This window comes from Emys orbicularis, chromosome 22, assembly GCF_028017835.1.
Source record: "Emys orbicularis isolate rEmyOrb1 chromosome 22, rEmyOrb1.hap1, whole genome shotgun sequence".
NCBI lineage: Eukaryota > Metazoa > Chordata > Testudines > Emydidae > Emys > Emys orbicularis.
In genome coordinates, this window is record NC_088704.1 from 15189334 (window position 1) to 15217300 (window position 27967).

The 27967-nt window shown below is 56.0% G+C and overlaps 1 protein-coding gene across 1 annotated transcript in view; it reads left to right on the forward strand.

Annotated features, from left to right (window-relative positions):
* Positions 1–27455, forward strand: part of AGRN (agrin) — a 222379-nt gene extending 194924 nt beyond the window's left edge. Inside the window, exons 22-39 of the mRNA XM_065421348.1 lie at positions 276–390; positions 717–836; positions 2277–2627; positions 4188–4380; positions 5395–5610; positions 5972–6201; positions 6725–6859; positions 7002–7098; positions 7616–7780; positions 9694–9805; positions 12122–12133; positions 13929–14045; positions 14853–15042; positions 15962–16049; positions 21098–21130; positions 22769–22993; positions 23733–23836; positions 27298–27455. Of these exons, the coding sequence (XP_065277420.1) occupies positions 276–390; positions 717–836; positions 2277–2627; positions 4188–4380; positions 5395–5610; positions 5972–6201; positions 6725–6859; positions 7002–7098; positions 7616–7780; positions 9694–9805; positions 12122–12133; positions 13929–14045; positions 14853–15042; positions 15962–16049; positions 21098–21130; positions 22769–22993; positions 23733–23836; positions 27298–27455 (2661 nt within the window). The remainder of the gene's footprint in view (positions 1–275; positions 391–716; positions 837–2276; positions 2628–4187; positions 4381–5394; positions 5611–5971; positions 6202–6724; positions 6860–7001; positions 7099–7615; positions 7781–9693; positions 9806–12121; positions 12134–13928; positions 14046–14852; positions 15043–15961; positions 16050–21097; positions 21131–22768; positions 22994–23732; positions 23837–27297) is intronic.
* Positions 27456–27967: the final 512 nt, after the last annotated feature.

Here is a 27967-nt window from a genome sequence, read left to right on the forward strand (position 1 = left end):
GGGAGTGGGGGGGTCTGTGCAGAGCCTGGCACAAGGAGGGCCCCCCGATCTCTGTTAGGACCTGTAGCAGGCTAGTGTAATCCTGCTGCTTCTATTCATAGTAAGCAGAGGCTCAGATCTGGAACCCAGTAGGTGGGGGGGGTGGGAACAGGGACTGCTGGGCTTAGGTAGGCCAGGCTCCTGAGGCTGAAAGGAGGCGGGGGCACCCTAAGTCCACGCCACCATGGGCCCAGTCCAACTCCCTTGCTTTGTGTTTCTCCCCCTTGGCCAACCAGCTGGACGAGCTTTTCCGGAACTCCGACGTGAAGAAGGATTTCAAGAGCATCCGCGTGCGAGACCTGGGCCAGAGCAGCGCAGTCCGCGTTATCGTGGAGTCCCACTTTGACCCAGGTGAGAGCCGCCCCTCGGGTCTCTGCTGATGCTCCCCGGCGGCGCTATCTGCCTGGAGGGGGTGGGAGAGCCGGGGGGCTGGAACAACCGCAAACCCAAGGAAATCGCACGAGCTAAGCAGGACAGGGCCTCGTTAAAAACACCGAACGCTGGGTCTTTTGTTCAGCAAGTGCAGCAGGCACGCCGGGGGAGGGCTGCGGGGCTGCGGCAGGGAAGGGAATGAAAAGCATCGGATGCTTCAAGGGAGTGGCATGAAAGGGAAGGAGGGCGGGGGCTACCCTGTCCTCACTCTGTGCCTTTCCCTTCCTCCTCCTGGGTGTGAGCAGCCACCTCCTATGCAGCGGCGGACGTGCAGAGGGCCCTGCTCAAGCAGATCAAGGCCTCCAAGAAGAGGCCCATCCTCGTGAAGAAGCCTCAGCAGGACCACATCAAATTCATGGACTTTGGTGAGCGCTTTGCACCCTCGGTCTGCCTGTGTCACTCGCTCTCTCTTGTCCTCCCTGCTTCTGTCCTCGGCTGGTCCTTGTCCTCTCTGGCAGGAGCCCATCCAACGCACCTTGGCCTCCAGAGGACGTTTCATCCGCAGAGACCGTAACGCTCGGCTTCGCCAGGGTCGCGCCGGTCTCCGGGACATGCTGGGAGCTGCGTTCTGCCCAGCTTGGCTCCTTGGGAACCGCCGGGCTCCCTTAGCCCGAAAATCCCACCCGGACCCCAGTTCGCTGTCAGGTCAGATCCTTGGCCGGCGTGAATCTGGGCAGCTCCCTTGAGTGATGATTTACACCATCTGAGGGTCTGGCCCTTGTCTCCATTTCTTCTCCTACTGCCTGTGCACGGAACAGAAACCCCCATGTTATAATCTGCTCGCCCCCAACCCCGCCACCAAAGAGGGTCTGCAGCCCCGGCCATCGTCCTGCCCCCTGCGCTCCCATGAGGTTGGGTGCCATGTGATACTGCAGCGCAAGGGCTCAGGTGCCAGGGCTTGAGTGCCCAGAAAATCGTCAAACACCCCATCGCTGCTGTCGCCTGGTAACCGCGGGGCGAGGGGAGTCAGCCGGGCAGCCCCATGGGCCTGAACAATCCATTTCCTATTGATCTGCCAGAGAATAGCGAAGCACAAGCAAGTATTGATGTCGCATGCAGTTCAGTTTGATTAGGGAGCATATTTAGCGTGATTAGCACTGACGTACTCCAGTGACAGCCACTCTGCAAACACCCCAGATAGGCTAGACCACTGCCAGAGCCACCCACCTGCCAACTCATGCAGCAAGTCTCCTGATCCCCAAGGAAGAGCTGTTAGTTGGAGAAGAAAGCCATGGGGAGAGAGGTGGCCATGGGGAGAGAGGTGGCCATGGGGGGGGGGAGGTTGAGCCATGAGACTGACTTTTCTCCAGCCTTTCAATGTGGTGGAATAGACGGTTCTTCAGCCATTATCTCTTGAGATGGTTCATCCAGGCCCAATGGAGGGCAGAGGATGCTACTTCCTGAATGAACCAACCCTTGTAAGGGGGTGGGAAGGCTCAGGATCAAGACTCAGCCCCACCGTAGCTCCTGAAAAACCATTAATCTCATGTTACAGGTGGGGAAACTGAGGCGCGGGCAGGTAAATGGTCTAGCCCGAGTTCACTGTCAGAGCTAGGAATAGAACCCAGGAGTCCTGACTCCTAGTCCCCTGCTCTCCTCATTAGGCACGCGCTCCCTCCTGGTGCGAGGAATAGAACCCAGGAGTCCTGACTCCTAGGCACCTCGCCGCTCTAACTTCTCTACCTCACTCTGAAAGCTGGGAATTGAACCCAGGAATCCGGCTCCCAGACCCCTACCTTCTCCGGGGATGCCAGCTGGGTGCCAGGCTCCTCCTGAGGGCCAATCCACCCCTTGCTGTGTTCCAGACTGGATTCCCAGGCTTTTCACCACCACGACCACCACCACCACTGCCACCACCATGGCGCCTATCACCACCCGGAGGTTTACCGCCCCCACCGCTGCCCACGTCCTGCCCCCGGAGGCCATGGAGAGGCCCAGCACCAAGATGGCAGGGCCCGCCACCACCAGGAGACCCACCACCACCACCGTGCCGGCCACCACCCGGAGGAAGCCCACGCGCCAGCCCCCCGCCACCAAGAAGCCGGCCCGGCCCTGTGATTCCCACCCCTGCCTGCACGGCGGCACCTGCGAAGACGACGGGAAGGACTTCACCTGCAGCTGCCCTGCGGGGAAAGGGGGCGCCGTCTGCGAGAAATGTAGGTGGCTTCCTGTCTGTGGGGAGCAGTGAATGAATGCCAGGGGGCCTGACTGTGAGGAGCTAAGCCCCCGCAGCCCTCAGTGACTCCAGCTGGAGATGGACGGGGGGCGGGGCGGGCACAGCCCCATGCTTCCCAGTGAATAACAGTGATCCGGATTTGTGTTAGGCACACGCAATGGGGTACCCAGACCAGGCAGTGTGTGTGCAAAGGACTGCAATTAGCCATTTGCATGCACAGTTGTGCGTGCATCATGCGGGACAAATACCTGTCCAGAATGGTCTAGTTATTACGTAGTCCTGCCTTGAGTGCAGGGGACAGGACTGGACGACCTCTCGAGGTCCCTTCCACTCCTACACTTCTGCGATTCTGTGAATTGGCCACTCATTCTCTTTGCAAATCAGGCCCAAATTGAAAAGCATCTTTTCTCTCCCTCTTCATCCCCTCTGCCCCCACAACGGCACTGCAGGCTGGAGGAGGCTAGAAATGCCACACTGGTCCCTTTAGCCCCATGTCTTGCTTCTGTTCAAAACAGGCGTGACACTCCCTGTGCAAGGCACCTCCTTAGAAATACGACAGCCTTAGTGAGGGGACGCATCCGGCAGTCATTTCTTCCTGACCCCAGGCAGTGATGAACTAGTGCCCTGCCGCATGAGGATTGTGAGCTCTGGGTGGGTCATACCAGCTAGTGGAACATGCTGTTCTCAGCCTCAGAGGCCAATGAACGCTGGGTACGGTCTAGCATAAGTGGATGCACCTGGGCGGTTCAGGACCTATCCCCCAGCACTCTGTGCTGCTCATCAACCTACTGCAGGCTGCAACCGAAGCTGTTCCCGTTGGCTGACAGCTCAGGATGGCAAATCCTTGTCGGGTTGGGGTGTAGGATGGGACTGTAAAGTGTTGATTCCTGGAAATTATTGCCCATAATGCCGAAAGCTGAGGCTTTCAAAGCCGCTTTTGCATGTGGATATCCAGGCCTGTTAATGTTAATGGGAATTGGCCATCCAGATCCCTTTGAAAAGCTCAGCTGCACTAAATAAGAACGGGGGTGATAAATGTAGCTCTATCATGTGGGATTCAGGGAGAAGAGAGAAAAATGATCCGAAGGCTGGAGGGGCTGGGTTATGAGGAACGATGCACGCAGCACGGGGGGGACGGGGTAGCTCTCTGAGTGTGTGAAAGGCGTATCTGACCTGGAGGGAGGAGGAGAACTGAGGGGCACCTGCATGGGTCTAGCTGGGAGCAAAGGGGTGAAATCAAACAAGAGGAAACGTGAGGTAAATATCTGGGGGGTGCTGGTAACAGCGAGATTTACAAGGCTGTGGAGTATCACTTGGGGGCGTTGAGCAGTAGGCTGGGTAAATGACCCGGGAGGATGGTGTAGGGGACCGATCCCATAATGACCTGGGGTGGAGCGGGTGGGGCCTAGCATGCCCTTTCCATCTCTGACCCCTTCCCACAGACGTGCAGGGAGGGTGGCACTCTCGGACTCACATCAGGGGTTGTCTCTCTCTCGCTGTCTCCCGCCACGCCCCGTCCTCTTTCCGTCTGTGCTCACAGCCATCAGGTACTTCATCCCCGGCTTCGGCGGGAAGTCCTACCTGGCCTTCAAGATGATGAAGGCCTACCACACGGTGCGCATCGCCATGGAGTTCCGGGCCTCCGAGCTCAGCGGGCTGCTGCTCTACAACGGGCAGAACCAGGGCAAGGACTTCATCTCCCTGGCGCTGGTCAACAGCTTCGTGGAGCTCCGGTGGGTGCCCCTAGCCGTCAGCCTGGGCCCGTCCCCCATCAGGGGTTACTCAGCGGGGAAGGGAGGGGAGCAGCCTGGCAGCGTGAGCAGGGACCCAACTCCCCTAGACGTTCCATGGGTTGCTTAGTCATTGAAAGCACAGATTCGTCTGTCCCTTTTTACCATGCAGGCCCCTCTGGCCAGGGTGCCTCCCAGCCAGGCTGTCCTCAGCCCGAGCTCTCCGCATAGCCTCGCCAGCTTCTGGCTCTCCTGGTCAGCCGACTGCAGCTGAGCAGCCATCTCTTTAAACCTGGCCCAGCGAGGTTTTGCCTCCTACAGGAACACCCCTTTGGGGGCTGATGGGATGCAAAGCACTGGACCGCTACAACAGCAGGGGTCTGAACCCAGCCAGATCCAGGGTCCGGAGTGGTGGGTGGGAGAATGGGGCGTTAGTGATCCAGTTGTTAAGATCAGAAGGACCAAAAAATAAAAGGGGTCTCGAAGGAAACAAACACTTCTGCAAAAAACAAACAAACAAACAAAAAACAGTTTTTGAGCAAAACCCAATGAAAACATTTGGTTTTCAAAACCTGAACATTTTTGGGGTGTTGATTTTGGGGGTTTGTGCTCCTCCCCCTTTTCTAATCCCTGTTTTCTACTGGAAAAGGATGGAGAGAAAGGAGAATCCAAAAATCAAACCCTGTACATGGTGGGAGTTTCAAAAGCCAAAATGAAAATTCTGTTTGAAATGAAACAGTGGCCGGGGGGCCTGCAGATTCTGGACAATGGGGCGCGGGGGGTGTCCTCAGGGGAAGCCTATGTAATGAGTCCAATCTGCCTACCCTACGATTCCAGAGGCTGTCTGGTGTGTACAAAGATCACATCACCCACCACTGAAATGCAGCCACCTCTGTGGTGGGAAGTGGCAGCTGGGATGTGGTTGCAGCGTCTAACTGAGAAGCTGTCCCAAGCACCACTTCTCCTGCAATAGCCACGGCGCCACCCCAAGCCCACTGCCCCCCTCCTCCATTTCAGGTTCAACACAGGGTCTGGTACAGGCGTCATCACCAGCAAGGTGCCCGTGGAGCCTGGCAAGTGGCACCAGCTGGTGGTGAACCGGAACCGCCGCAATGGCATGCTGTCGGTGGACGGGGAGCCCCACGTGAACGGGGAGAGCCCGAGCGGTACTGACGGGCTGAACCTCGATACAGATCTGTTCATCGGAGGGGTGCCGGAAGACCAGATGGCTGTGTGAGTAGTGGGCGGACTTAGCTTCCCCTGCAGAACTGCTGCTCCCAGGGTCCTAGCGCTTCCTGCTGGTGGCTTCTGGCTGTGCATCCGTAGAGGGAAAGTGGGGGGTTGAGGCCAGCACCTGAGTCCTCTTTGGAGCAAAATCTGGGGTGATGTTAGAGGCAGACGGCTCTCAGAGCTCAGGGGGCCGGGGAACCCCTTCTCCTGGGCAGAGGGGGGAGCGGGTTTGGAGGGGAGGATCCTGGCCTGGAGTCTCTGCAGATGAGCCCAGGCAAAGCCAGGCTACTAGCGCAGACACCACACGGCCCGTCACGCCCTGGCCCCTCTGTCTCTCCTGAGCGCCGCCCTCCCGTCCCTTCAGGGTGGCAGATCGCACGTCAGCCACCGCCGGCCTGAAGGGCTGCATCCGCCTGCTGGACGTGAACAACCAGATGTATGACCTGCGGGAGAAGGGCAGCGACGTGCTGTACGGCAGCGGGGTGGGCGAGTGCGGGAACAACCCTTGCCACCCCAACCCCTGCCACCACGGCGCCATCTGCCACGTCAAGGAGGCCGAGATGTTCCACTGCCAGTGTCTCAACGGCTACACGGGTGAGAAGCTGGGGGAGTGACACTGGGAGACGGGGCATCCCTGGGGGGTGGCCCAAATCACGAGTCCCCTTCGCCCACCCTAAGAGATCCCACACTTAGGTGATCATGTCGCCACCCGTTGCTGGAATGCAGCCACCTCTGGGGTGGGGCGTGGTGGTTGAGTAGCAGTGCACAGCAACGGTGCCCAGTTGGAGGTGAATCCTGAGACCAGGAGCCCGGAGTTAATAGCCAGCCATTCTTATACAAAAATATATGCCCATAAGTCAAGGCCTCTTGGGTTTTCCGTGACCCAGAAGGCAGACCCTCCAGCAGCGTGGCCTGCCCCTAGTGCCAGGCAAGGACATCAGTCCATTACTGACCCAGCCAGTGCAGCCTGCCCCCAGGTGGATCAGTTAGAGGTAGGCTAAAGGGACCGGAAACATTCCTCCCTGGTGCACACACGCCTGATTGTACGTGAGCCCAGAGCTTCCAGCCACACCCCGGCCCCGAGACCCCTCCCTGATGTGCTGCTTTTCTCCCCTAGGTCCGACCTGTGCCGATGAGAGGAACCCATGTGAGCCCAGCCCGTGCCACGTCTCTGCCACCTGCCTGGTGCTGCCCGAGGGAGGCGCCAAGTGCGAGTGCCCCATGGGGCGGGAAGGGGAGTTCTGCGAGGCAGGTGGGCTGCGATGGGCCTGGCATGTGGGGGGGAGGGTCTCTGTGTGCGAGGGGCACCCGCCCCCCTGGCTAAGGGCTTGGGGGCCACAGACCCAAGTGGCATCTCCTCTTCCCAGCTCACCCCCTCTTGTTTTGTGACTCAGTGACGGAGCAGGACCAGACCCGGCCGTTCCTCCCGGAGTTCAACGGCTTCTCCTACCTGGAGCTGAGAGGGCTGCAGACCTTTGGGCGCGAGCTGCAGTGAGTGTGTTTCACGGCCACAGAGAAGCCAGCAGGGAGGGGGAGGGGAAGTGTGAGAGGGAGGTACAGGGATGGGGAGGGGACTGAGGACTATTCCTGAGAGGTGACGGGGTGGGGGGGGGGTTGGTCTCCTCCCCCCAGGCACAGCACCGACTGTGACCCATTCTTCCCACACTGCTAAGTGGGAGGGGGCCCCGGGATGGAAAGGACCCTCCTGCAGATAGGCACAGCTGAGCCATCGGGCCCAGGGAAACTTCGCCCTCAAGGGCTCTGTGCCACTCAGGCCAGAGGCCCTCGGGGCTGGGGGAGGGGGAAGCTGGCCCGTCTGCTGGCCCCGTTGGCTGAACAGAGGACGCCACTGCCCAGGGCTGTCAGGCTGGCTCCGGTGGCTGTAGAGACCTTGTGGTGCAGCCCCTCGAGAGGGAACGAAGGGAGAGACGGTGCCTGGGCCTCGCGTGGCAGTAGCCCTGGGGTGGCTGGTTGGGAGGGCAGCACTCATTTGCCCTCTCTCCCTCAGGGACAAGATGTCCATGGAGGTCGTGTTCCTGGCCAGGAACCCCAGCGGCATGATCTTCTACAACGGGCAGAAGACGGACGGCAAAGGGGACTTTATCTCTCTGGCCTTGCACGATGGCTACCTGGAGTATAGATACGACCTGGGCAAGGGGGCAGCTGTGCTCAAGTACGTGCCCCTAGGCTGCTTGGGGGGTGGGGAGGCTCTGCTTTGGGCTCTCCAAGTGGGTGGGAGAGTGCCCCCTATGGAGGGGGCATTGCCTCACCAGAACAGGCCCCTAGCCCTGTTAGCTGCTGGGGTGGCACAGAAGGGGACCAAGGAATGGAAGGCAGGGGTTGGGGGTTAACACCAGGACTCCTTGGCTCTGGCCTCTCGCTCATTGGTTTGTGGTGCTCCTCCAAGGAGCAGGGGGAGTGGGAGTGGCACCAGGGCCAGACCCATGGAAGGTGGGGCAGATCGGCATTAGCCCGAGCTTTAAGCAGCTGGCACGGCCCCTAAGCAAAACCCCAATGGGGCGATTGGATCTAGTAGCCAAAATGAACAGGGCTCACTTTAATCGGGTAACCGCGCCCCAGCTCATCTCCGGTCCCACTGATTCTGGCCCTGATTCCTAGACCCAACGGCGATCGTGTCCCAGCACCAGGAGCGGAGATTTGTTTGTCCTGGAGATACACGATGCGGCCTTTTCACCAGAGAGCCGTTACTACTTCTGTACAACGTGCCCCTGCTGTCAGACGCCTCCGCCAGCTTCTGGGAGGGGTTGGGGTTCTGCCCACGAGGCAGCCGTGGGGTTAAATCTGTTTCCCTCGGTGCTTGCTCATCTTCCATGTTAATAATACCGGGCCAGACCCTTACCTGCTGGGAGTCAGTACAGCCCAGTCGATGTCAATCCAGCTCCATCGATGTAGGCCAGCTGGGGATTGGGCCAGTTGAGTCTAATGCTTCCCAGGGAAGCTTGACTGACCCATCTCGAAACGCTGATGGGGTCCACTACTAAAATGGCAGCGTGTCGAGGGGGAGGGAGCGGCTTGGACGTGTCACGGGGAATTGTGCCTGCTGTGTTTCACCAGCGCGCCCAGCAGTGTGGGGTGAGCCAAGCCCCATTCAGTATTATGGGATGTTGCAGCCAGCTGTTCCGATGGCTGCCGGACAATAGCCAGGGATGTCTAGGCTGCTATCTCTTCCTCTCTGCTGATTCCTCCAGCTGGCCATCTCCTGTGTGTCGTTGCTGGTTGAGTCTTGGCTCCTCCTCCCTTGACACACAGCTGGAAGGATGGTCTAGTGGAGAAGGCGCTGGACTTCAGGCCAGGAGACCTTGGCTCCCTTCCCACCTCTGCCACAGCCTCACTTTGTGGCCTTGGGCCTGTCGCTTGGAGCCAGTTTTCTCAAAGGTATTTCGGTTCCTAAAGAAGCAGAGAGGCACCTAACGAGGTTTTCAAGGGTGCCCAACCCCGTTAGGTGCCTGACGTCCTGGGTGCTTTTGAAAATCCCACACAGTGCTTGTCTTCATCTTTAGGAACCGAAATTCCTTTGAAAACCTGGCCCTTAGCGGCCTAAGCCCTGTTCACTTCCATTGAGACTCTCTGGCTTCTCAATGCTTTCTGAAAATAGGTGTTGGCACTCTTAAGCAGCTGAGGGCCAGAGTGCAACGTAGCTAGGCACCTGGACGCCTTTTAAAAATCTGGCCCTTGGGCGCTTTTGAAGATGTCCCCCTGTGGGCCTCAGTTCCCCCCATCTGTAGAATGGGGAGCAGAATCCTTCCTGTCTCCTGCCCTTGACTAAGCTCCTTGGGGCAGGGCCTGTCACTCCCTTAGCATGTCTACACTGCAGCCAGAGGTGTGACTGCAGCACGTGTAGACGTACCCGGCCTAGCTTTGCTCTAGCTAGTTCCCATAAAAGTGCGCAGTGCCCAGCCCAATGGGGCCCTGGCCAGGGGGTGCTCCCATATTGCAAATAGGAAATACCAACCAGCACAGTCCGTTCTGCCCCCCCTCACCCCCTGCCCAGTGCCTCTGTTGGATGACTTTCACCCCAGCTGTGGTTTTTTTTCCCCTTTCTTCCTCGCCAAACCCCATAACCAGGAGCAAGGAGCCAGTCCCTCTGAACACCTGGAATAGTGTGTCGCTGGAGAGGAACGGGCGCAAGGGGGTGATGCGGATTAACAACGGCGAGAGGGTGATGGGAGAGTCACCGGTAAGTTGGCAGGCCAGTGAGATCCCAGCCAGAGATGGTCCCCACCCCCACCAGACCTAACACAGTCTGACACAGCCTATCCGGGACTTCTTGTACCAGTCCCACTGATTGCAGGGAGACCCACGGGGATGCAAAGCCAGGGGAACAGCAAGAGAGGCAGACCTCTCTTAGAGGAGCCAGCTGGGGCCTCTTCAGCTTAGACAGGCTTCAAATCCACGCCTTTCACAAGCGAAGCGAGTTGAATGGTTCTCAGCCCCAATCATTATTTAGTGGGCATTTTTCCACTTCACACAACTGGGCATGCTTAGTACCCTGTGCTCAGGGGCGGAAGGAGAGCATGGGAAACCCAGGGAGCCGTGGGGAGAGATGGGGCACCATGCGGCAGATCCGAGGTACCTTTGCAGAGCTATTGGAGTGAAAATTACAGATACAGGCATAAATATACTGGCACATGAAGAGAAGGGAGTTTTTATAAGTAATTCCTTTCTCTTCATGTGCCAGTATATTTATGCCTGTATCTGTAATTTTCACTCCATGCATCTGAAGAGGTGGGTTTTTTACCCATGAAAGTTTATGCCCAAATAAATCTGTTAGTCTTTAAGGTGCCACCGGACTCCTTGTTGTTTTTGTGGATACAGACTAACACGGCTACCCCCTGATACTTTGCAGAGCTGTGTGGCATAAGCTTTCCCCAGGCTGGCCTCTAGCCCCACAGCTCTCAGACCCTCACTTAGCTGCCCTGGGTCACTAGGGGAATGCCTCCTCCCTGTCAGAGCAGGTCCACTCTTCTTTTCTACCTTTCTTTTCCTGCTCGCCCCGCCTGGGGAGCTGGCAGCCCCTTTGCAAGAGGAACATCCCTGATTCCCCAGACACCGGCTCTGCGGGTTGTGTCCAGTCAGGCATCCCCAGCTGCAGGTCCCTGGCCCTTCCTCCACTGGGGCCTAGTGTTAGGGCCAGATCCTGGCTTCGGGAGCCTTTCCTGGTGCTCTGGATGAAGAGCCAGACAGTGCCTTTCAGGGGGAAAGAAAATTGAGTCATTAAAAGCAATTACCATGATCACACAGATGCCAGCAAATCTGTCCCCACTCTCTCTGCTCCGCTTTCAACCTGGCAGCTTCATTTTTCTGGTTTCTCTCCCCCACTCCCCTCTACGCTTCTCCCACCTCCCTACAAACGGCCCCACTCACAGCAGGTTAGACACTGGCGTTCTAACCCACACCGCGGATGCTTTCTGCCCCTTCCTTTCCTCACCCCCGACCTCACCTTTCCCCAGTGAGTGGTTGCTTCTCCAGCATCCCTCCCCCTGTATCAGGGAGAAATGATCCTGAACTTTACTGAGAGAAGATCAACTCCAGGTGGTGGTAAACACGCCCCTACGCACGGAATGCAGACTTCCTGATGAAATGAGCGAGGCTGTGTTTTCCACGGATAGTGTCGGACACAAGCCTTTGCCCTGGTCTTGCGCGCACACGCTATTCCCAGTGGAGGAGCTGGGACAGCAGCCCCAAGCTCTCTTCTCCCAAGCTTCTAGTTTCTAAGAACGAAGGATATAAACCTTCCAGCGAGAGAGACTTTGGTACTGGGGGAAACCTCATCCGGTTTGATTGCCTGCTTCGCTTTGGATGCTCTCCTGACATCCACTTATTACCAAAGTCATCTGGGTTTAAACTAAAGATGGGACCTAGTCTCAGGGCTTGGAGCTGACTTTTCATAGGCCTCAAGGGAGTTGAGTATGGGTGGTCCATGCCTGCCTGTAGTATAGGCTGGGTAGTCTGTGCCCATCTGGACTTAGACTACAGTTTAGAGGCAGTGGGCTGTGCCCAGCTGTAACTTAAAGCAGGGCATTGTTCCCTCTCCACTGTTCAATCAAGTGGCTGGATTTGTGCCCTCCTTTGTGAGCTCCCCCATGTCAAGACTGATGCCCGTTAAAACGTGGGACCGTTATGCACCTGCAGCAGGACGAGAGTGCTTTGATTCCCCCAACACCGCTCTCTCCTCACTAGCAAAGGGGACGCAGGGTGCCACAGGCTGTCTGATTTCCATAAATGCTCCTTTTATTCCCTTTTCAAGCTTCCTTTGGTATTAAAGTTGCCCTTTTTAAAGCAGCGTTTCACCTGGCAGGACAGCAGCACCGTCTGCCACTCCATTCTGCATCTTCCCTGTCTTAATTGCCTGCTAACGAGGGAACGGACGTTAGCCAATGCGCTTGCAGCTCTGCGTGCTATGATGGAACCCCACTGATCTCCTGTTTCTCTCTTTCTCTCTCCCTTTTGATTTTCATTCGTATTTTTCCCTCCCCTGCTGTCTGGATTTCAGAAATCCCGTAAGGTAAAGATAAGTATAACCCACTGTGCTTCCATCTCATATGCCATCGACATGTTGTTTTACGTTCCTCCATTCGAACCCAAGTGATCCATGCTCGTCTCCATCCGCCCACCCTCTCCGTCGGACCAGCCCCACTCTGGGTTCTGTAGACTAGACACATTTTTGTTTCTTTTCCTTCGTTAATTTCAGCGAGTTCTATTTGATTTCGACACATTTCAGTAATCTGGTCATTCCTTCTTGTTTTAACTCTGCAAAGTGTTAGTTAGTGATTAATATAACCTCGTCTTGGCCGGCCGGGTGGCAAACTTCCATTGCTGCGTTGTGAATGATAAATGTTGTGGCCACTACTTGGGACTTTCCAGGTGTTGTTAAGCTGCCCACCATGGGCTTTATGGTGACAGCAAGGATAGAACTCAGATCCTCCTGCTCTGAGACTGCAAACTCCTGCTGTGCGAACTAAAAGAGACTTTCCCTATAGTTATTTGCTGTTTGGGGCCTATGACACACAAGCGATCAGTTCTGATTCTGTCCAAGAGGGGGCAGCGGTTACACATATGCCATAACCAGAGCGTGTCAATATTTATTTACAGTAGAACTTCAGAGTTACGAACACCTCGGGAATGGAGGTTGTTCGTAACTCTGAACAAAACGTTATGGGTGTTCTTTCAAAAGTTTACAACTGAACATGGACTTAATACAGCTTTGACCCATCTTAATTTAAAAGAAACAAGCACTGAAACCGTTTCCGTATCTTGTCAAATCTTTTTTTAAAAACTGGCCCTTTATTTTTTTAGTAGTTTATGTTTAACACAGCACTGTACTGTATTTGCCGTTTTTTGTCTCTGCTGCTGCCTGATTGCGTACTTCCGATTCCAAATGAGGTGTGTGGTTGACCGGTCAGTTCGTAACTCTGAGGTTCTACTGTATTTGAAGTCTCAGGTCACGAACAGCCTGGTTTGCTATGTGGTCTAACCAGTGGCTCAGCAAGCCCCGGCTATCTCAACTGCACTGGTTCTGCTGCGCCAGGGATTGCAAGGATAGAATCCAGCAGCATGAGTTCCAGTCTCGGCTGTACCATTCCTCCGTCTGTAAACAGAGAGGCGATAATTCTTCCTTGCTGGGAGGCTCCATTTATTACTGTGTCCAGCCTCTGTGGCAATAGGGCCATAGGAAAGCCTCTCAATAAGGAGAGAGCGGGGGGGGGGGAGGGGAAGGTTGGCCAAAAGAGCTGTGTTCTCAGCTGTAGCATTTAAGGGTGGCCAGCAGAGGGCGGTAGAAGTGCATGGGAGAGGAGCGTAGGGTTGCCGATTTTGGCTGGACATATTCCTGGAGGTTTTAATCGCATGACATAATCTTTAATTAAAGATTCATCTTTAATTCCTGGAGACTCCAGGACAACCCTGGAGGGTTGGCAACCCTAGAGGAGGGTGACCCTGTAGGTCCATGGGGAGACGGTAGTTTTTGGAGGGATGTTGAATTCCTCCCTGTAATGTTCCCCCTTTGTGTGTCTGCCCCCAATGAGGGGGTCTCTTCCCTTGGGTGAGGGACCATTGGCTTCAGTCAGGGTGGGGAGGGGGCTGATGTCTCCTCCTTCCTACCAGGCCAGGCCCTTGAGCTGCGCTAAATCCCCTTCTCCATCTCGAGCCGCCTTCCCTGGCTCCTGCCAGCCCACACAGGGCAGCTGGTGCAGCCAGTGCCCCACTTGCCTCCCCTGCTAAGATGCAGGGCTGGGCCATTCACTCTCCCTCTCCGCATCCTGGTCCCGGGTTCACCTTTCGCCCTCTTCCCCCGCCCCCAGGTTCCTCACACCTCCCTGAATCTGAAGGAGCCCCTCTACGTGGGGGGAGCGCCCGACTTCAGCAAGCTGGCGCGCGCCGCGGCCATCTCCACCAGCTTTGACGGAGCCGTGCAGAGGGTAAGACTGTGGGTTCGAGGGGAGCCCTGCGCGGGCATCCAGCAGCGAGGACCCAATGGTTGGCAGCCCTTCCGTCCCTGGTACCCCACTGGGCCACCATTGTAGAAGTCACAGGAGCCTTAGGACAGGCCAGGGGGCATCCTGCCCCCCAAGCACCGGGGGACATTTTGCAGCATGGTGATACATGCTCAGCCAGGGGGGAGGGCAGGGCGTGTTCTTGAGGGCCATGCCAGGGGGACATACCAGGCTCAGGGAAGTTCATTCTAGGGCAGGGGTGGCCAACCTGAGCTTGAGAAGGAGCCAGAATTTACCAATGGACATTGCCAAAGAGCCCCAGTAATACGTCAGCAGCCCCCCATCAGCTCCCCCTTCCCCGCACCTCCCGATCAGCTGTTTTGTGGCATGCAGGAAGCTCTGGGGGGGAAGGGGGGAGGAGTGAGGGCACTACAGGTCAGGGGAGGGGGCGGGAAGGGTGCAGTGGGGGCAGGGCCTGTGGCAGAGCCAGGGGTTGAGCCGTGAGCATCCCCCGGCACATTGGAAAGTTGGCGCCTGTAGCTCCAGCCCCGGAGTCGGTGCCTATACAAGGAGCCGCATATTAACTTCTGAAGAGCCGCATGTGGCTCCGGAGCCACAGGTTGGCCTCCCCTGGTGCAGGAGGTGATGAGCTGAATTTCCATGTCCTTCCTGGGATGGACTCTGTACGTACCCTCCTTTGTGCCCACCCTCCCTCCAAACCCCAGCTGGGAGTGGAGTGTAACCCTCATGCTGCCTCTGGCTTCCCTCCCTGTGCCCCCCCCCCCCTTTCAGATCTCCATTAAGGGCGTCCCGGTCCTGAAGGAAGAGAACATCCACAGCGCCATTGAGATCTCTGCCTTCCGCTCCCACCCCTGCTCCCAGAAACCCAACCCCTGCCAGAACGGAGGCATGTGCACCCCCCGGCTAGAGAACTACGAGTGCGCCTGCCAGAGGGGCTTCTCCGGGGCACGCTGCGAGAAAGGTGAGGCTGGCGGGAAGCGGGCCTGGGCCAGACGGCAGTGGCCTCGCCCATTAGCCCGGCTCTGCAGAGCGCCGACGGCAACCGGCTGGAAACTCTCAGGCCACGGCTGGGGTTTTATTCTCTTGGGGTCCCGTGGCCTGGCCGTGCTCTAGAATTGCAGGATATGACCGGGTGAGAGCAGCGTGCCCTGCGGCTGCTAGCGTTTTACATGAGGCGTGTCAGTGAAAACGTGGCCCACTGAGTTAACCAAAGGAAGCCCCGTCCTCTGGCTCTCCCTGTACACGGTGAGGCTGGACTGTCATCCGTCCCCACTGTAAGCTCCTTGGGGCAGGAACCGGGTCTTTTGCGGTGGCTTTGTACAGGAGCAGTGCACTCGCCGGCCCTGGCTTGTAAGGATCTGTAGGTGTCGCCCTGCTTGGCTGACTTAGAAGCCCGAGTCCCATTGACTCTCCTGAAACTTACCCTTATGGTACTTTTTAAAATCAGACCTCGGCATGGCTGCGCTGAGAGGAGCAGTGTGAAGATCTGGGGTTCGGTGCTTAGGAAATAGATGGTCGCTCTCTAGTTCACTCCTCTTTGGTTTTATATAAACCCAACTCCCCAAACCAGGCTATCCTGTTTCACTCGCCTCTGCCTCAAAACCAAGCGAGGCTGTGGATGTCAAATAACCTGGCTGGTAGGCCCTAAACTGGCCTGACCTCGCTCCACACGCTGGCCCCCGGTCGCTCAAAAGGTGTGGGAGCCAAGGACTTGCTCAGGGTGTCAAGTTCCTAATGAACCCCAGGAGCAGGCGAGTTTGCTAGGTGCCCTGGACCCGTCGGGAGCGCTCTGTGCCGGGCCGGTTTATTATTGCTCTGTGGAGATGCACCGATAGTGTCGTGATCCCTGCTTCTGCTTCTGCTTCTCTCCCCGCCTGCAGTGATCATCGAGAAGGCAGCAGGAGATTCAGAGGCCATTGCCTTTGATGGCAGGACCTACCTGGAGTACCACAATGCCGTGACAAAGAGGTGAGCTGGACTGAGGTTTGGGGAGGTTAAATCGAAGGGGGGGGGTACTGGTGGGAGCTAAGCGCTCAGACCTGGGGTGGGCAGAGCTGCGATTTCACCCATCACCCTCTCCTGGTCTGGTCTTTTCCTCCCCTTCAGTCCCGTCCCACAAGACACCCAAACATGGACATTTTTGCTCATGAGTTAGGTTGGTGGCTTTCCCGCTCAGCTGCTGTCTGGAGGTCTGGTGCACGTGCAGTCCCTAAGCTGGGCGGGATCCACTCTCCAGAGTTACTGGCCCAGATCAGTCATCCAGTCTGGGAGTGAGTCAGCGCCCAATAGCAACAATGTGTTACGACACCCAGAACTGATCTGGGACTGTACCCTGCAAACCTCGCAGGCTGAGGGAAGCGAGAGGGTCCTGCAGCTTTGAGGACGAGTGACATCCCCCAGCCAGTTTGGGCAGCCCTAAGGGTGCAGAATAGCGAGAGTGGGAGCCCTGTCCCTATCAGGAGCTGCCGTGTAAACACACCTGCCGCGAGGGACCTCTACAGCACGGCCACCCAGCTCTCCCAGGGGCCTGCTCCCCATCTTTCTGTGCTCTCCTATCTCTGTATGTCTTGGTCTCCAGTCACTGTCAGTCTTCTTCTGTGTCTGTCTCCCTTATGGAACAGACCCCCCCCCCACCCCTCCGCTTTCCCAGACTTGGCTGTAACACCCGGCAGAATGGGCCCTACCTGCAGAGTTCACGGTTCAGGGCTTTTCAGATGCAGGGTTTAGGCTCAGCCCAGCTCTGCTCTGCCCCAATCCCCCTGGAATGGAGGAGGCCAGGAGAAGATCCCAGGACCGAGCGGTGCTGCTGAGAACTCTTCCCGCCCTGCCCACTGCTTTTGGCGACCTTACACCAGGCTTCATTGCTTGCCAGCTGTCAGAGACTGTCCTTGGCCAGCGTTCTGCCGGGACCTGGCCTGGCCTGGCCTGCACCCCAGAGGCCGATATTTTACTGTATAACTGACTAATGGGTAAGGGGCTGGGGAAACTATAGGCTCCTTACTGTAAATTTCCTATCCTCATCCTTGGCTGGCTCCCAATGATTACTCGTGTGGCTTGTGATGTAGCCAAACGTCCATCAGGGACTAGGCTGCAGGGCCCAGGCTCCCCTGTGCGGGTGACCGGAAGCCAAATCCAAAGCCAGGTTTGCAGACCCGAAATTCATAGATTCCGAGGCCAGAAGGGACCGTTGTGATTGTCTAGTCTGCCCTCCTGCCGAGCCCAGGCCGGAGAACTGCCCCACACTAATCCCTAGAGCAGAGCTTTTAAATAAAACATCCCGGCTGGATTTTAAAATGGTCAGTGATGGAGAATCCACCACAGCCCTGGGTAAATTGTTCCAGTGGCTAATGACTCTCACCATTAAAAATAGATGTTTTATTTCTAGTCTGAATTTGTCGAGCTTCAGCTTCCAGCCATTGAATCATGTTAGACCTTTCTCTGCTAGACTGAAGAGCCCGTTATTAAATATTTGTTCCCCACGTAGGTACCTGTAGATAGTAATCAAGTCACCCCTTAACCTTCTCTTTTTTAAGCTAATGCTTAACATTGATGCTAGTGCTGTCAATCCACAGTGTCCCCGAGCTCTCCTCCCACACAAGAATTTCAATTGGCTGCCGCAGGCTGGGATTTGGAGAATTTGTTTCCATTTAATATGCTGTGGGCCAAATTCGGATCTCAGTTACACCCCTGCACTGCTGAGTCCAATGGAGCAGCCAGGGTGTAGCTGAGGGCAGCATTTCCCCTGACAGCTCCATCCCAAACAGTGGGGTCAATTCTACCCTCAGTTCTGCTTCTGCAACCCCATTGAAATGGATCACTAACTGAGGGCAGAATTGGGCCCTTTGTTTTCAAGCTGATGGTTTAAACTAACTCCCCTGGGACCCTGTCATTCTCTCACTGGCTGTTTGTGCCGCGATGGTGCTGCTAGGGGCCATCTGTACTACGCGAGTGTTGCTGTTTGGCATCTTCCAACCGCACCTGGGCCAAAGTCATCCCTGGCACACCTCCGTTGGCTTCGGGAGTTAATTTTATCCCGGTGTCTCCTGATTCTGGCTCGTCCGTTTGTTTTACTGGCCCGTTGGGGGGGTTTATCTCACACTCAGTGGAGCATTGTGGGCAGCTAATAACAATGCGCTGTCAGCCGGGCGGTGCTGCCCACCTGCGGCTGACCCTGTGTGACCCCACCAAGCCCCCAGCAGTGACCGACTTGTCTGATCCACATCAGGGTAGCTCAACTAGTTTCCTAGCTGTTCCTCAGCCTCATGGTTCCTAGAGCTAGTCCAGCTAGTTCCCAGCTCTGGGGACCATTCAGCATTTCTGGAGCCAGATAACTAATTACTCTCTGCCCTCTTCCCCACTCTGCTTCCCCACCTACCACTGCTAACACCCCCGTTGCTTGTTGCTCTTTGTCTGTCTGTCTGTCTCTTCTGAATGTCCTTGTTTCTTTGTTTTCAAGCCAACTGACCAATGAGATCCCAGCGTAAGTAGTTCACACTCACTGTCAGCCATCTGCCCTCCACCACTGCACATAGATTGCCACCCCCCGCCCTGGGCTTCCCTCCTTGACCCCGAGCCCCGTTCCACGCAGCCAGATAGCGAGCAGTGTTTGAGGGAGAGGACAGCTGCTGGGAATCTCTCATCCAGCACCTGGGAAGAACAGAGCTTTGCAGTGGGCGCCACTTGCGTTTCACTGGCAGGGTTAGGGGCTGAGAGAAGGAGCGAGGGGCTGGGCTCAGAATGCAGGGCTGAGACGCTGGCCTCATGAAGTGGATGGGAGCAGGGCCGGCTCCAGGCACCAGCTTACCAAGCAGGTGCTTGGGGCGGCCACTCCGGAGAGGGGCGGCATGTCCAGCTGTTCGGCGGCAATTCGGCGGACGGTCCCTCACTCCTGCTCGGAGCGAAGGACCTCCCGCCAAATTGCCGCCACAGATCGCGATCACGGCTTTTTTTATTTTTTTGGCTGCTTGGGGCGGCCAAAACCCTGGAGCCAGCCCTGGATGGGAGCTTTTGCCATTGGCTTCAGGGGGGGCCAGACTTTATGCCAGTGGTGTGTGCGGGTTAGCTCCATCAGCGCAGATGTGTTCAGGGCAGTGGGCATGGAGGCTAGGGGGGAAGTGAGCGGGGGATCCTTTGTCAAGCATCTCTTCAGTCAGCAACGAAGGGGTTAAGCAGTGAGCAGGGTGGACCCTCTGGGAGCCTGATTCTGCGCCCACTTGTACCAGTGTGGATCCGGAGTGAGTCCATGCAGTGTAAAGCTGGAGGGAGGGTGTGCAGAGCCAGGCCCTGAGCTCCTGCCACCCCAGGGAACGTGGCCCAGACGCCCACTGGGTAACATGCAGGGAGGGGCTCCTTGGTGCCAAGGTTTGGCTAGGAGAGAGGATTCTTCTCCCAAGTCCTCTTGACGGCTGCTTATTTGCTGGTTGTCTGGGAGCAGAAGTGGGGGGTACCTGATCCCTTGGAAGCAGCAGTGGCTCATCCAGTTGCATTCTCTGTTCTGTGTGTGTTTGGGGGTGGGGGGCGCAAGCTGTCTGGTGCATCCCCGTCCCACCTCATTCTCTCCAGGCCAGGAATTGGAAGGAGGGCTCGGAGGCTGAGAACCTGCATGCATGCATGTCTGCACTGAGGGAGGCGGAAAGCAAAGCAGCCTGACTAACGCTGCATGCTGAGAGCAGCCGGGGGCCTCCTCACAGGAGCCTGGCCCCCTCACCGGCTACATGATGTGAGCCCCGCATCTCACAGCAGCCTTCCAGCTGGCAGCATGCCGAGTCTCTTTGCCATGCAGCTGGAAGCCAGGCTACCCCGCTGTGCCAGGAGGAGCTATGCACACTCGTAGGGTGGTGGAACGCTGCTACCTCTCTGCCCTGCCCCAAATGAGAAAGGGTCACTGCTTCCCGGCTTGCTTGGGGAGCTGTTCCACAGCAGTGCCAGCCAGTGCCCACTCATCTGGGCATCCAACCGGCAGTGGAGCTTAACGCTTCTCCAGCTGGGATTTGGCAGTAGACACTAGCTGGCACCGCTCGGGGCGTGCTCTGCAGAGTTGCCCATAAGGGCTGATGGCTAGAAACCAGATTCTTCTGCCTCAGTATATAAAGGTTGGAGGCGTGCTGGCCATGCAGAGCTGTTGCTAATGACACAGTTGCCTTGCTGTGTCGTGCTGGGCATGAAATGCCCTTGACTTCAGACCCTGAGACTGGCCCCTCATGTGAGCAGGACAGCTGTAGTATGGGATTTCCCCCACGCAGCCCTGCCAAAGTGTCCCAGCCCTGACCCAGAGTTTGCTCCACAGCCATTCAGGCATTGGCCGCTCATCAGACAGCCAACAAGGGGCCGATCTTGCTGATGCAGACACCTGTCTATGACAAACTGTACCAAGATCCACCACTAAAGACCGGTTGGGTAGGATCTGCTGCCACTCTGGGCTGGATGCAAACGGCTGAGCTAGAGGCAAAAGGCTCCATCTCCTATTGCCCATCCCCTGAGCCATGCAAACCCTCTCTTGCCCTGTGTCAGGCAGTCTGGATTGGACAGTTTGAATCTCTGAGGGGTTTCTTGATGCAAATACGTACCAGTAGCAAAAGCAGCTGTGTAATTAGCAGGACCCCTTGCAGCACCCTCTCCAGTCCTGCCTTGAAATAGTACCTTGCTGCACGTCCTCCCCCCTTTCGCAGGCAGCCTTTAGAGCATCCACAGCAAAGCTGTAGTGAACGTGGAGGCTGAACATGCAGTGGGCTCCGCGTTCCTGTGTGGGTCAGACATGCCATGTCCCTGCTTACCGGAGTCCTGAGAGTTCACCCCCGTGGGGGTCAGGAAATCCAGGCAGCCCCAAAGGACATTTGATTCCCCGTTTCAGTTCCCTCTAGAGACCGTTCCCCAGGCTTTGTGCTCAGGGTGAGAAGCTGCCCTGAGCCAGGCAGGGCCATGCACCGCACCCAGGGCCTCCCGCGAGCCAGGCGGGTGGTTTTCTTTTTTCTCCTCTGGCGCTTATGGCATGCCTCCCCTTTCTTCCTGCTTCTAAGTCCCGAAGCGCTGGACTATGCCCCGGATCACAGGTGAGTCTCCGCCAGCCTTCTGCTCTTGTGTCTCGTGCGCTCTGGTGTTGCTGCTCTGTTGGCCTCTCTGTCTGTCTGTCGTGCGTGTCTGAATGTTTGGCTTTTTATTGATAAGGGACGATGGTTCGCAGCCTGCGAGAGCCTGAAATAAAGGCAGGCCGGGGAGGTGGTGGGGCCCATACAGCACAGGACGAGGACTCAGGAGCTGGGGCTACAGCTCTGTGGCCTGGAGCAAGTCATTTACCCGCTCTGGATCTGCCTTTCCACAGTAACTCACCCACCAAGCAAACGCTTGATAGAGCAAATGCCCACAGCTTAGTGGGGAGACTGGGTCGTATTGCTGGTGATGCGGGCTTCACCCAGAGCTGCCATCTGGCTGTTTGGCTGCAGCGTCCCTTGGGAATAAAATGCTCTCCCTGCGGCTCTCTGTTTTGTCTGGTGTTCTGTGTGCACACGGGTCTGGGAGAACAGAGGGGGAAACCCAGCACTTATAGCCACCTGTAACCACAGTGGCAACGTGGCCAGTCGCTCAGTGCTGTAGCCAGTGGCAGGAACGGGGCTGGGGTATTGTATCCCACCCCAGGAGTGACTGAGTGGAGATGTGGATTCTGTTGGGGGATAGGCTGGCCCCAGTAATGCACTGGTTTTAGGAGGAGAATATCTCTGTTGCCCCAGGTGCAAAGTGCAGCCTTCCCTCCAGCTCCCATTATGCCTCTCTTCCCCGGGTGGGTGTCAGTCCAAGTCACTGGGGGGGGGTTTCAAGCGACATCGACTTTTGTTGCTATGGAGACGCCTGATGGTCTCGCCATTAACCCTTTGGTGCTATTTCTGGATGCTCGAGAAGGCACTCTGACACAGGGCCACTCCATCGTCTGCAGGGCCGGCCCAGTGCTGCTCCCTGCTGGCATCCTGTGAGTCAGGGCAGAGGACGACCCTGAGGCTTTGGGGGTGAGGGGGCAGCGGTGTTGGGGAGGTCCTTCCCTCGTGTGTGGCACCAGCAGGTGGAATGATGTCTCCTCTGGCCGGACCCAGGGAACTTGCTAGTGAAGGGCAAAATGGCATCAGCCCCAGCTGACGCCTCCCCATGGCACTTCTAGTCCAGCTGACAGAGCCTCCTTTGTACTGAACTCGCCTAGCTCAAAGGCTGCTGTGCGTGAAGCCGTGTTCGACAGCAGAATTGGGGCCTGCCCAGCCCCCCCTCCTGGCCATTCTCCAGGGCCTGCGTACCAGCCGAAACCCCGGGCAAAGCTCGTGTGCCTCGGACCTTTAGCAGGGGCTAAGATGGGGCTGAGACGGGCTGCTTCAGCCCCTGCTTCTCCTCTTATCCCATTTTGCAAACAGTGCGTCAGGCCTTGTGAATTGCCTGTGCCTGAGATCCATCACGTACTGCAGATAGGTGTATAACCCCCCCCCCCACACACACACACACACACACACGCGCGCGCTCCCCGTGCCTTGTTCCAGAGGCTAGCCGGGATAAACCACCAGGGCGGTGACCTGCCTGGAAGCAGAGGCGCATGCTGCTCTGGTGGGCTGGCCACCTGCCTCTCTGCCCGAGTGGGGGGCTGCCCATTGCTTCAGTAGTCCCCTTCCTGACTCAGGCCTGTCTTCCCTCCCCCACCCGGCCCCTTGGTGCAGCGAGAAGGCCTTGCAGGAGAACCACTTTGAACTGAGCATCAAGACGGAAGCCACCCAGGGTCTGATCCTGTGGAGCGGGAAGGGGCTGGAGCGGTCGGACTACATCGCCCTGGCCGTAGTGGATGGTTATGTGCAGATGACCTATGACCTTGGCTCCAAGCCAGTTGTCCTGCGTTCCACGGTGCCAGTGAACACGAACCAGTGGATTCAAATCAAAGCGTACAGGTGAGAAGGTTCGGGGAGGCAGGGGGTGGGTAAGGGCTGGTGGAGTTGCAGACAGTATGCTCACGGCTGGGCATGAGCTGGGCTGGGTCACGTCTAGGGCACCTGAGTCACGACCCTGGAGCCAGGCCCTGCGGTCTCCGTGGGTCACTGAGCCCTATAGATAATAATAGAGGAGCGGTATTCGGCCAATGCGGCGTTGGAGGGGTGCGTGCCTTGACTTGCCTGCCCTAGATTCTAGGAAATGCCAAAGGGACAGGCTCAAGGAAGTACTCCCATCCGTGCCTTTTATTTTAGCCGGCTAAGGGCTTGGAATTCTGTTCGTGTTGGGCCTCCTGTGGTTTTTATTTATATTGGTGATGAGGGGAGTGGTGAGCTGCTCGCATGGCTGGAATGCCAGTGGTTTCTGCTGATGAGTCGGGAGGGAGTATTAGGAAGCAGGGGCTGTTGGAGAGCTTTGCATGGGACATCAGCTTGCAGCAGGACCCCCCCCATAAAGGCAGGCTGGAGGAGAGAGCTCACCTTGCTTGTCATACCAGCCTCTCCCAGGAGGAGTCGCTGCAGGGGATAGTGCAGGAGTGCTGGCAGGAGAAATCGAGGCATGCAGTGGTCCAAAGACAGCACAGAGAGCAGGGGGTTGATGCATGGTGGTGGAGCCATCTGCAGCATCCCTAGTCAGGCTAAGGCAGAGCGCTGCTCCAGGCCCCTTTACTGAGTGTCCCTCTCTCTTTTCTGGGAATAGAGTACACAGAGACGGCTCCTTGCAGGTTGGCAACGAAGCCCCCATAACTGGTTCTTCCCCTCTTGGAGCAACTCAGCTAGACACCGATGGAGCCCTTTGGCTGGGTAAGTTGAACACGGGAAGGAACAATGAAATTCCCTTCTGTACCACAAAGCAGAGAGTCTCCAAGCCCCCAAGAAGCCTCCCATTAACCCCAATGGGAACTGAGTCCTAAATCCCCTAGTTGTCTGAAAATATCAGCCCTGGCGTAAATCAGTGGGATGGGCCACAGCGTTGGAGAAGGTGATGGCTGCTTTGTGCCATAGGTACTGCTGTACTGTTAAAGGGATAGCACATTTTCCTCTGTAAATCTCAAAGAACTGGACACAAGCATTAACCTCCTTCGACAGCTGGTCTAACCAAGTACAGAAATTGTACCGGTGGCACTGTGGGTTCGCCTGGTGGGTGCCTACCCCTTAAAATCAAGCGTCTGTTCCCACCTATGCCACACTCCTCCTGAGGAAGCTTTGGCAGGCCCCTATTAAAGGAACATTCTCCATACAGCAAGGCAGCAGGAGGAGTTGGCTTCCCCACATGTGCCAGAGATGTCCATGTCGTCATGTCCAGTTGGGAAGTCGATGATGGAAATACTCTCTGGCCCTGTGCTTTTTCCTCCAGCAGCTTCGCTGACAGAGAATTGTGTCCCGATGTCAAATAACGGCTTCTTTCTTAAAAACATTTCACCACTGCTGCCTTTGAAAACGGTCTCTTGCACGTGCCAGTATCCGAACACCCTCCCTGCCATTCCAGTTGGGGGGCGGAATGTCATCACCCTGGGCAGAGAGAGGGAGACCCAGAACTGGGCACTTCCCCGGGGAGTCATTGTAAAGTCTGGGCAGCTCCAATTCAGCGAGGTTTTTAAGCACATGTATAACTTCAAGCAGGTGAGCGGTCCCATTGATGTCCAGGGGCGACTTGTGTGCTTAAAGCTCTGCACACGCTTAGTTACCTTGCAGAATCGGGGCCTGAGTCTCCAAGCATTCGTAATCGGTTTAATCAAGCTCCTCAGACAGCAACCTCGGTGGCTGGGACGCTCAGCCCCAGGTGTGTAAGGACACGACAGTTACGCACACGCACTCTCTCTCAGGGTACGTCTGCACAGCCAAAAAACCCCACAGCAGTGTGTCTTAGAGCCCGGGTGGGGCTAAAAATAGCAGTGTGGACATTTGGGTTGGAGCCTGGGCTCCCAGGCCCTGCTCCATCATCGGATTTCAGAGCTTGGGCTCCAGCCGGGACATCTACACCACTGGTTTAGCCCCATGACACAAGCCCGAATCTGTTGATCTAGGCTCTGAGTCTCTTTCTCTCTCTCGCTCTGTCTCGTGCCAGTAATGCAAACAAATCAGCCGTATAAAATGACTGGTGACAAACCTACCTATGGAGAGGCTCTTCCCCTCCCCATTATAAAAGGCGGAGACCGAAGGCAGTGAGGTCTGGAGGAATTAGCACTGGGTTGGGAGTCAGGAGGTCTTGAGTTCTAATGTCCATTCTGCCCCTCACTCATTGTGGAGCCTTGGGCGAGTCCCTTCGCCTTTCCATCTCCGTTCTCCAGCTATAAAATGGGAATCCTGCTACCTCCGGGTGGTGTCACAAGGATTGATTCGCCACTGTCCATACAGTGCTGTGAACATAGAGGGTGATCTAAAAATAGTGCTGTTCTGGGGCTGGAATCCTGGTTCCCAACTCTGAAAGCACTTACTGCTGACAGAAGAGCCCCGTTAGGTATAGAAGCACTGGCACAGGGTGACCGGCCTATTAAAGGACAGAAGGCTATACTCCGCTTTCCTCCCCAGGTGGGGAAATGGGTCATGTGACTCAAGCAGGTCTCTGGGATAAGTAAGGGAAAAGCCTGGGCAACAAGAGAGGAGGAGAGGCCTGGGGGCTGCAGGCAGCAGATGGCTCCTGCAGGAGACCCTATGATACCAGGGGAGAGAAGACTCCAGCTAGATGGGGCTGGGAGCGGTTTGCCACAGCTGGGAAAGGCTGCAGGCGTGAGGGGCTGCTGAAGAGCATGGGCATATGTGGACGTTGAGGGCTCCGTTTTGAATGGTCCGTGATAATAAAGCAGAGTATTACTGGCCAAGAGAATAAGCTTGTGGGGAGTTGATTGAGGAGCCCAGAAGAAAGGGAGACTGAGGCAGGGATGCTGCAGGGCCACCCCATGCTGGGGGGGGAGGGAGTGGTGCTCTGGAGGCAGCGACCCTGCTACAAATATCCGTATGTCCGTATCAAGATGCAGCCCGTCAACAGACGATAACCTACAGGCATATACACCTGTGGGGCCAAATTCTCTGCCAAATTCAGTGGAGTTGTGTCAGCAGAGAATTTGGCTCGTTGTTTCTGATCCTGCCCCCACTGAAACCCATGGCAAAAATGCCCATTGACGTGGGTGAGAGCAGGACTTGACCTCAGAACCGTTTGTTCACATCCGGGGGGCAGGACAGGGTCGAAAATGACACACAACAAATATTATTAACCCTGCTTAATTACACCCCATGGTCTTCCCCCAGTGCAGTGAGCTGTTTTGCTCCATTCGTTGGCGTAGTAGCGTCAGACTGTGGAGCCCTGTGTTCAGGTCTCTGTTCTGCCACCATGTTTGGGCAAGTCACTTAGCCTCTCTGTACCTCGGTTCCCCATCTGTCAATTGATTATAACAGCACTGCCCCACCTCACAGGGGTGTTGGGGGATCAGTACCTTAAGGATTGTGGGGTGCTCAGATAGTAAGAGGAGGTCTTCAGATAAATCGAAATGGTCAACAAGGCGTGTTTGTTGATGATCTGTCACAAAGAAGCAACGTGACACATTCTCTCCAGCCTTTGCAGACACATCCGCCATTAGGGGGAAATGGTGCCATTTTCAGCTCTAACCAATTTCCCTTGCCAAAGTTATAGGAGGGTTTCCTAATGGACAATGCAGCCTTTAACGATGCGGTGGCTGTATCCCCTCTATAGTTTGTCGACATGGGAGTTAAGAGAAGGGTCATCAACAGAGCTGGTTGGAAAACCAAAGTCTTTTCCACAAGAAATTCTAGTTTGAAAAGAAAAAGTGTTTTCCCACTGAACCTGTCAGTTTTTGTTTTGGATCAACATTGCAACATGAAGCAAAAGATTAATTTTGTTTCCACTTAAAATGCCATTTTACTGCATTTTCACCTGCAAACAAAAAAGAAACAAAACAATATTTGAAGTCTAAGTGCTGATATGAAATGTAAATTTTCATTTAAAAAATCCCCTCCAGGAAAACTAATTTTTTTCCCGGACTTGCAAACAAATTCAGTTTTGGCAAAACCAGCCAGGAAAACTTTTCAAGTGAAACATTTCAGACTGCTCTAGTAATTAACTCTTAAGCTTCCTGGCACCAACTACTCCTTGCTGAGGGGTCAGGAAGGAATCCCAGCTGTGCAGCACCGCAGGCAGCGTTGCACAAGTGCCAGGATGGAGAAAGTCACTTTCCTGTGCTGTTGCTCTAGACAGACCGGCCCATCCTCTGGGCCCCTACCTGATCTGTCCATGCCATCTCTTGCAGGGGGAATAGAGAAGCTCAGCCTGGCTCACAAACTGCCCAAGGCCTACAGCACCGGCTTTATTGGCTGCATAAGGGACGTGATAGTCGACCGCCAAGAACTGCATCTGGTGGAGGACGCTTTAAACAACCAGACGATATTACACTGCTCAGCCAAATAACCCCCCCAGGGGCCCTTCCTTCCCCTTCCCCCTCCTGCCTCTTGCTGTAATTATTTTCTATTTTTGTAAACTTATTGCTTTTTATATTTTGGGGGGGATGAGGGAGAAAGGGGGAGGAAACACCTGTTGTTTTTTTGGTTGGTTATTTGTTTGGTTGCAGTGTAGCCACATCGGTCGGACTTTGATCGAGCAGCAGCAACATAGAACAAGCCCTGAACCAAGTCTCCAGGAAGTGACTGAGGAACAAACCCACGTAGCCTCCTTCATTGTAAATGTCATTAATACTTGAAGCCTTTTCCCACCCCCCACCCCCACCCCTTATTTTATTTTTATTTTGTGTTGGTTCTTGTTCACGCCCACGAGGGGGAGAAAAACAAGGATCGCGGCGCCGGCAAGACGGCGGCCTTCGGGGAATCCTTGCTTTGCGATCTCACGCTCCGCTTCCTTCATTCCTGGCTGAGCAGAGAAGTTGTCATTCAGGGGAGGGGGACATCACGTTGCATTTGGGCCAG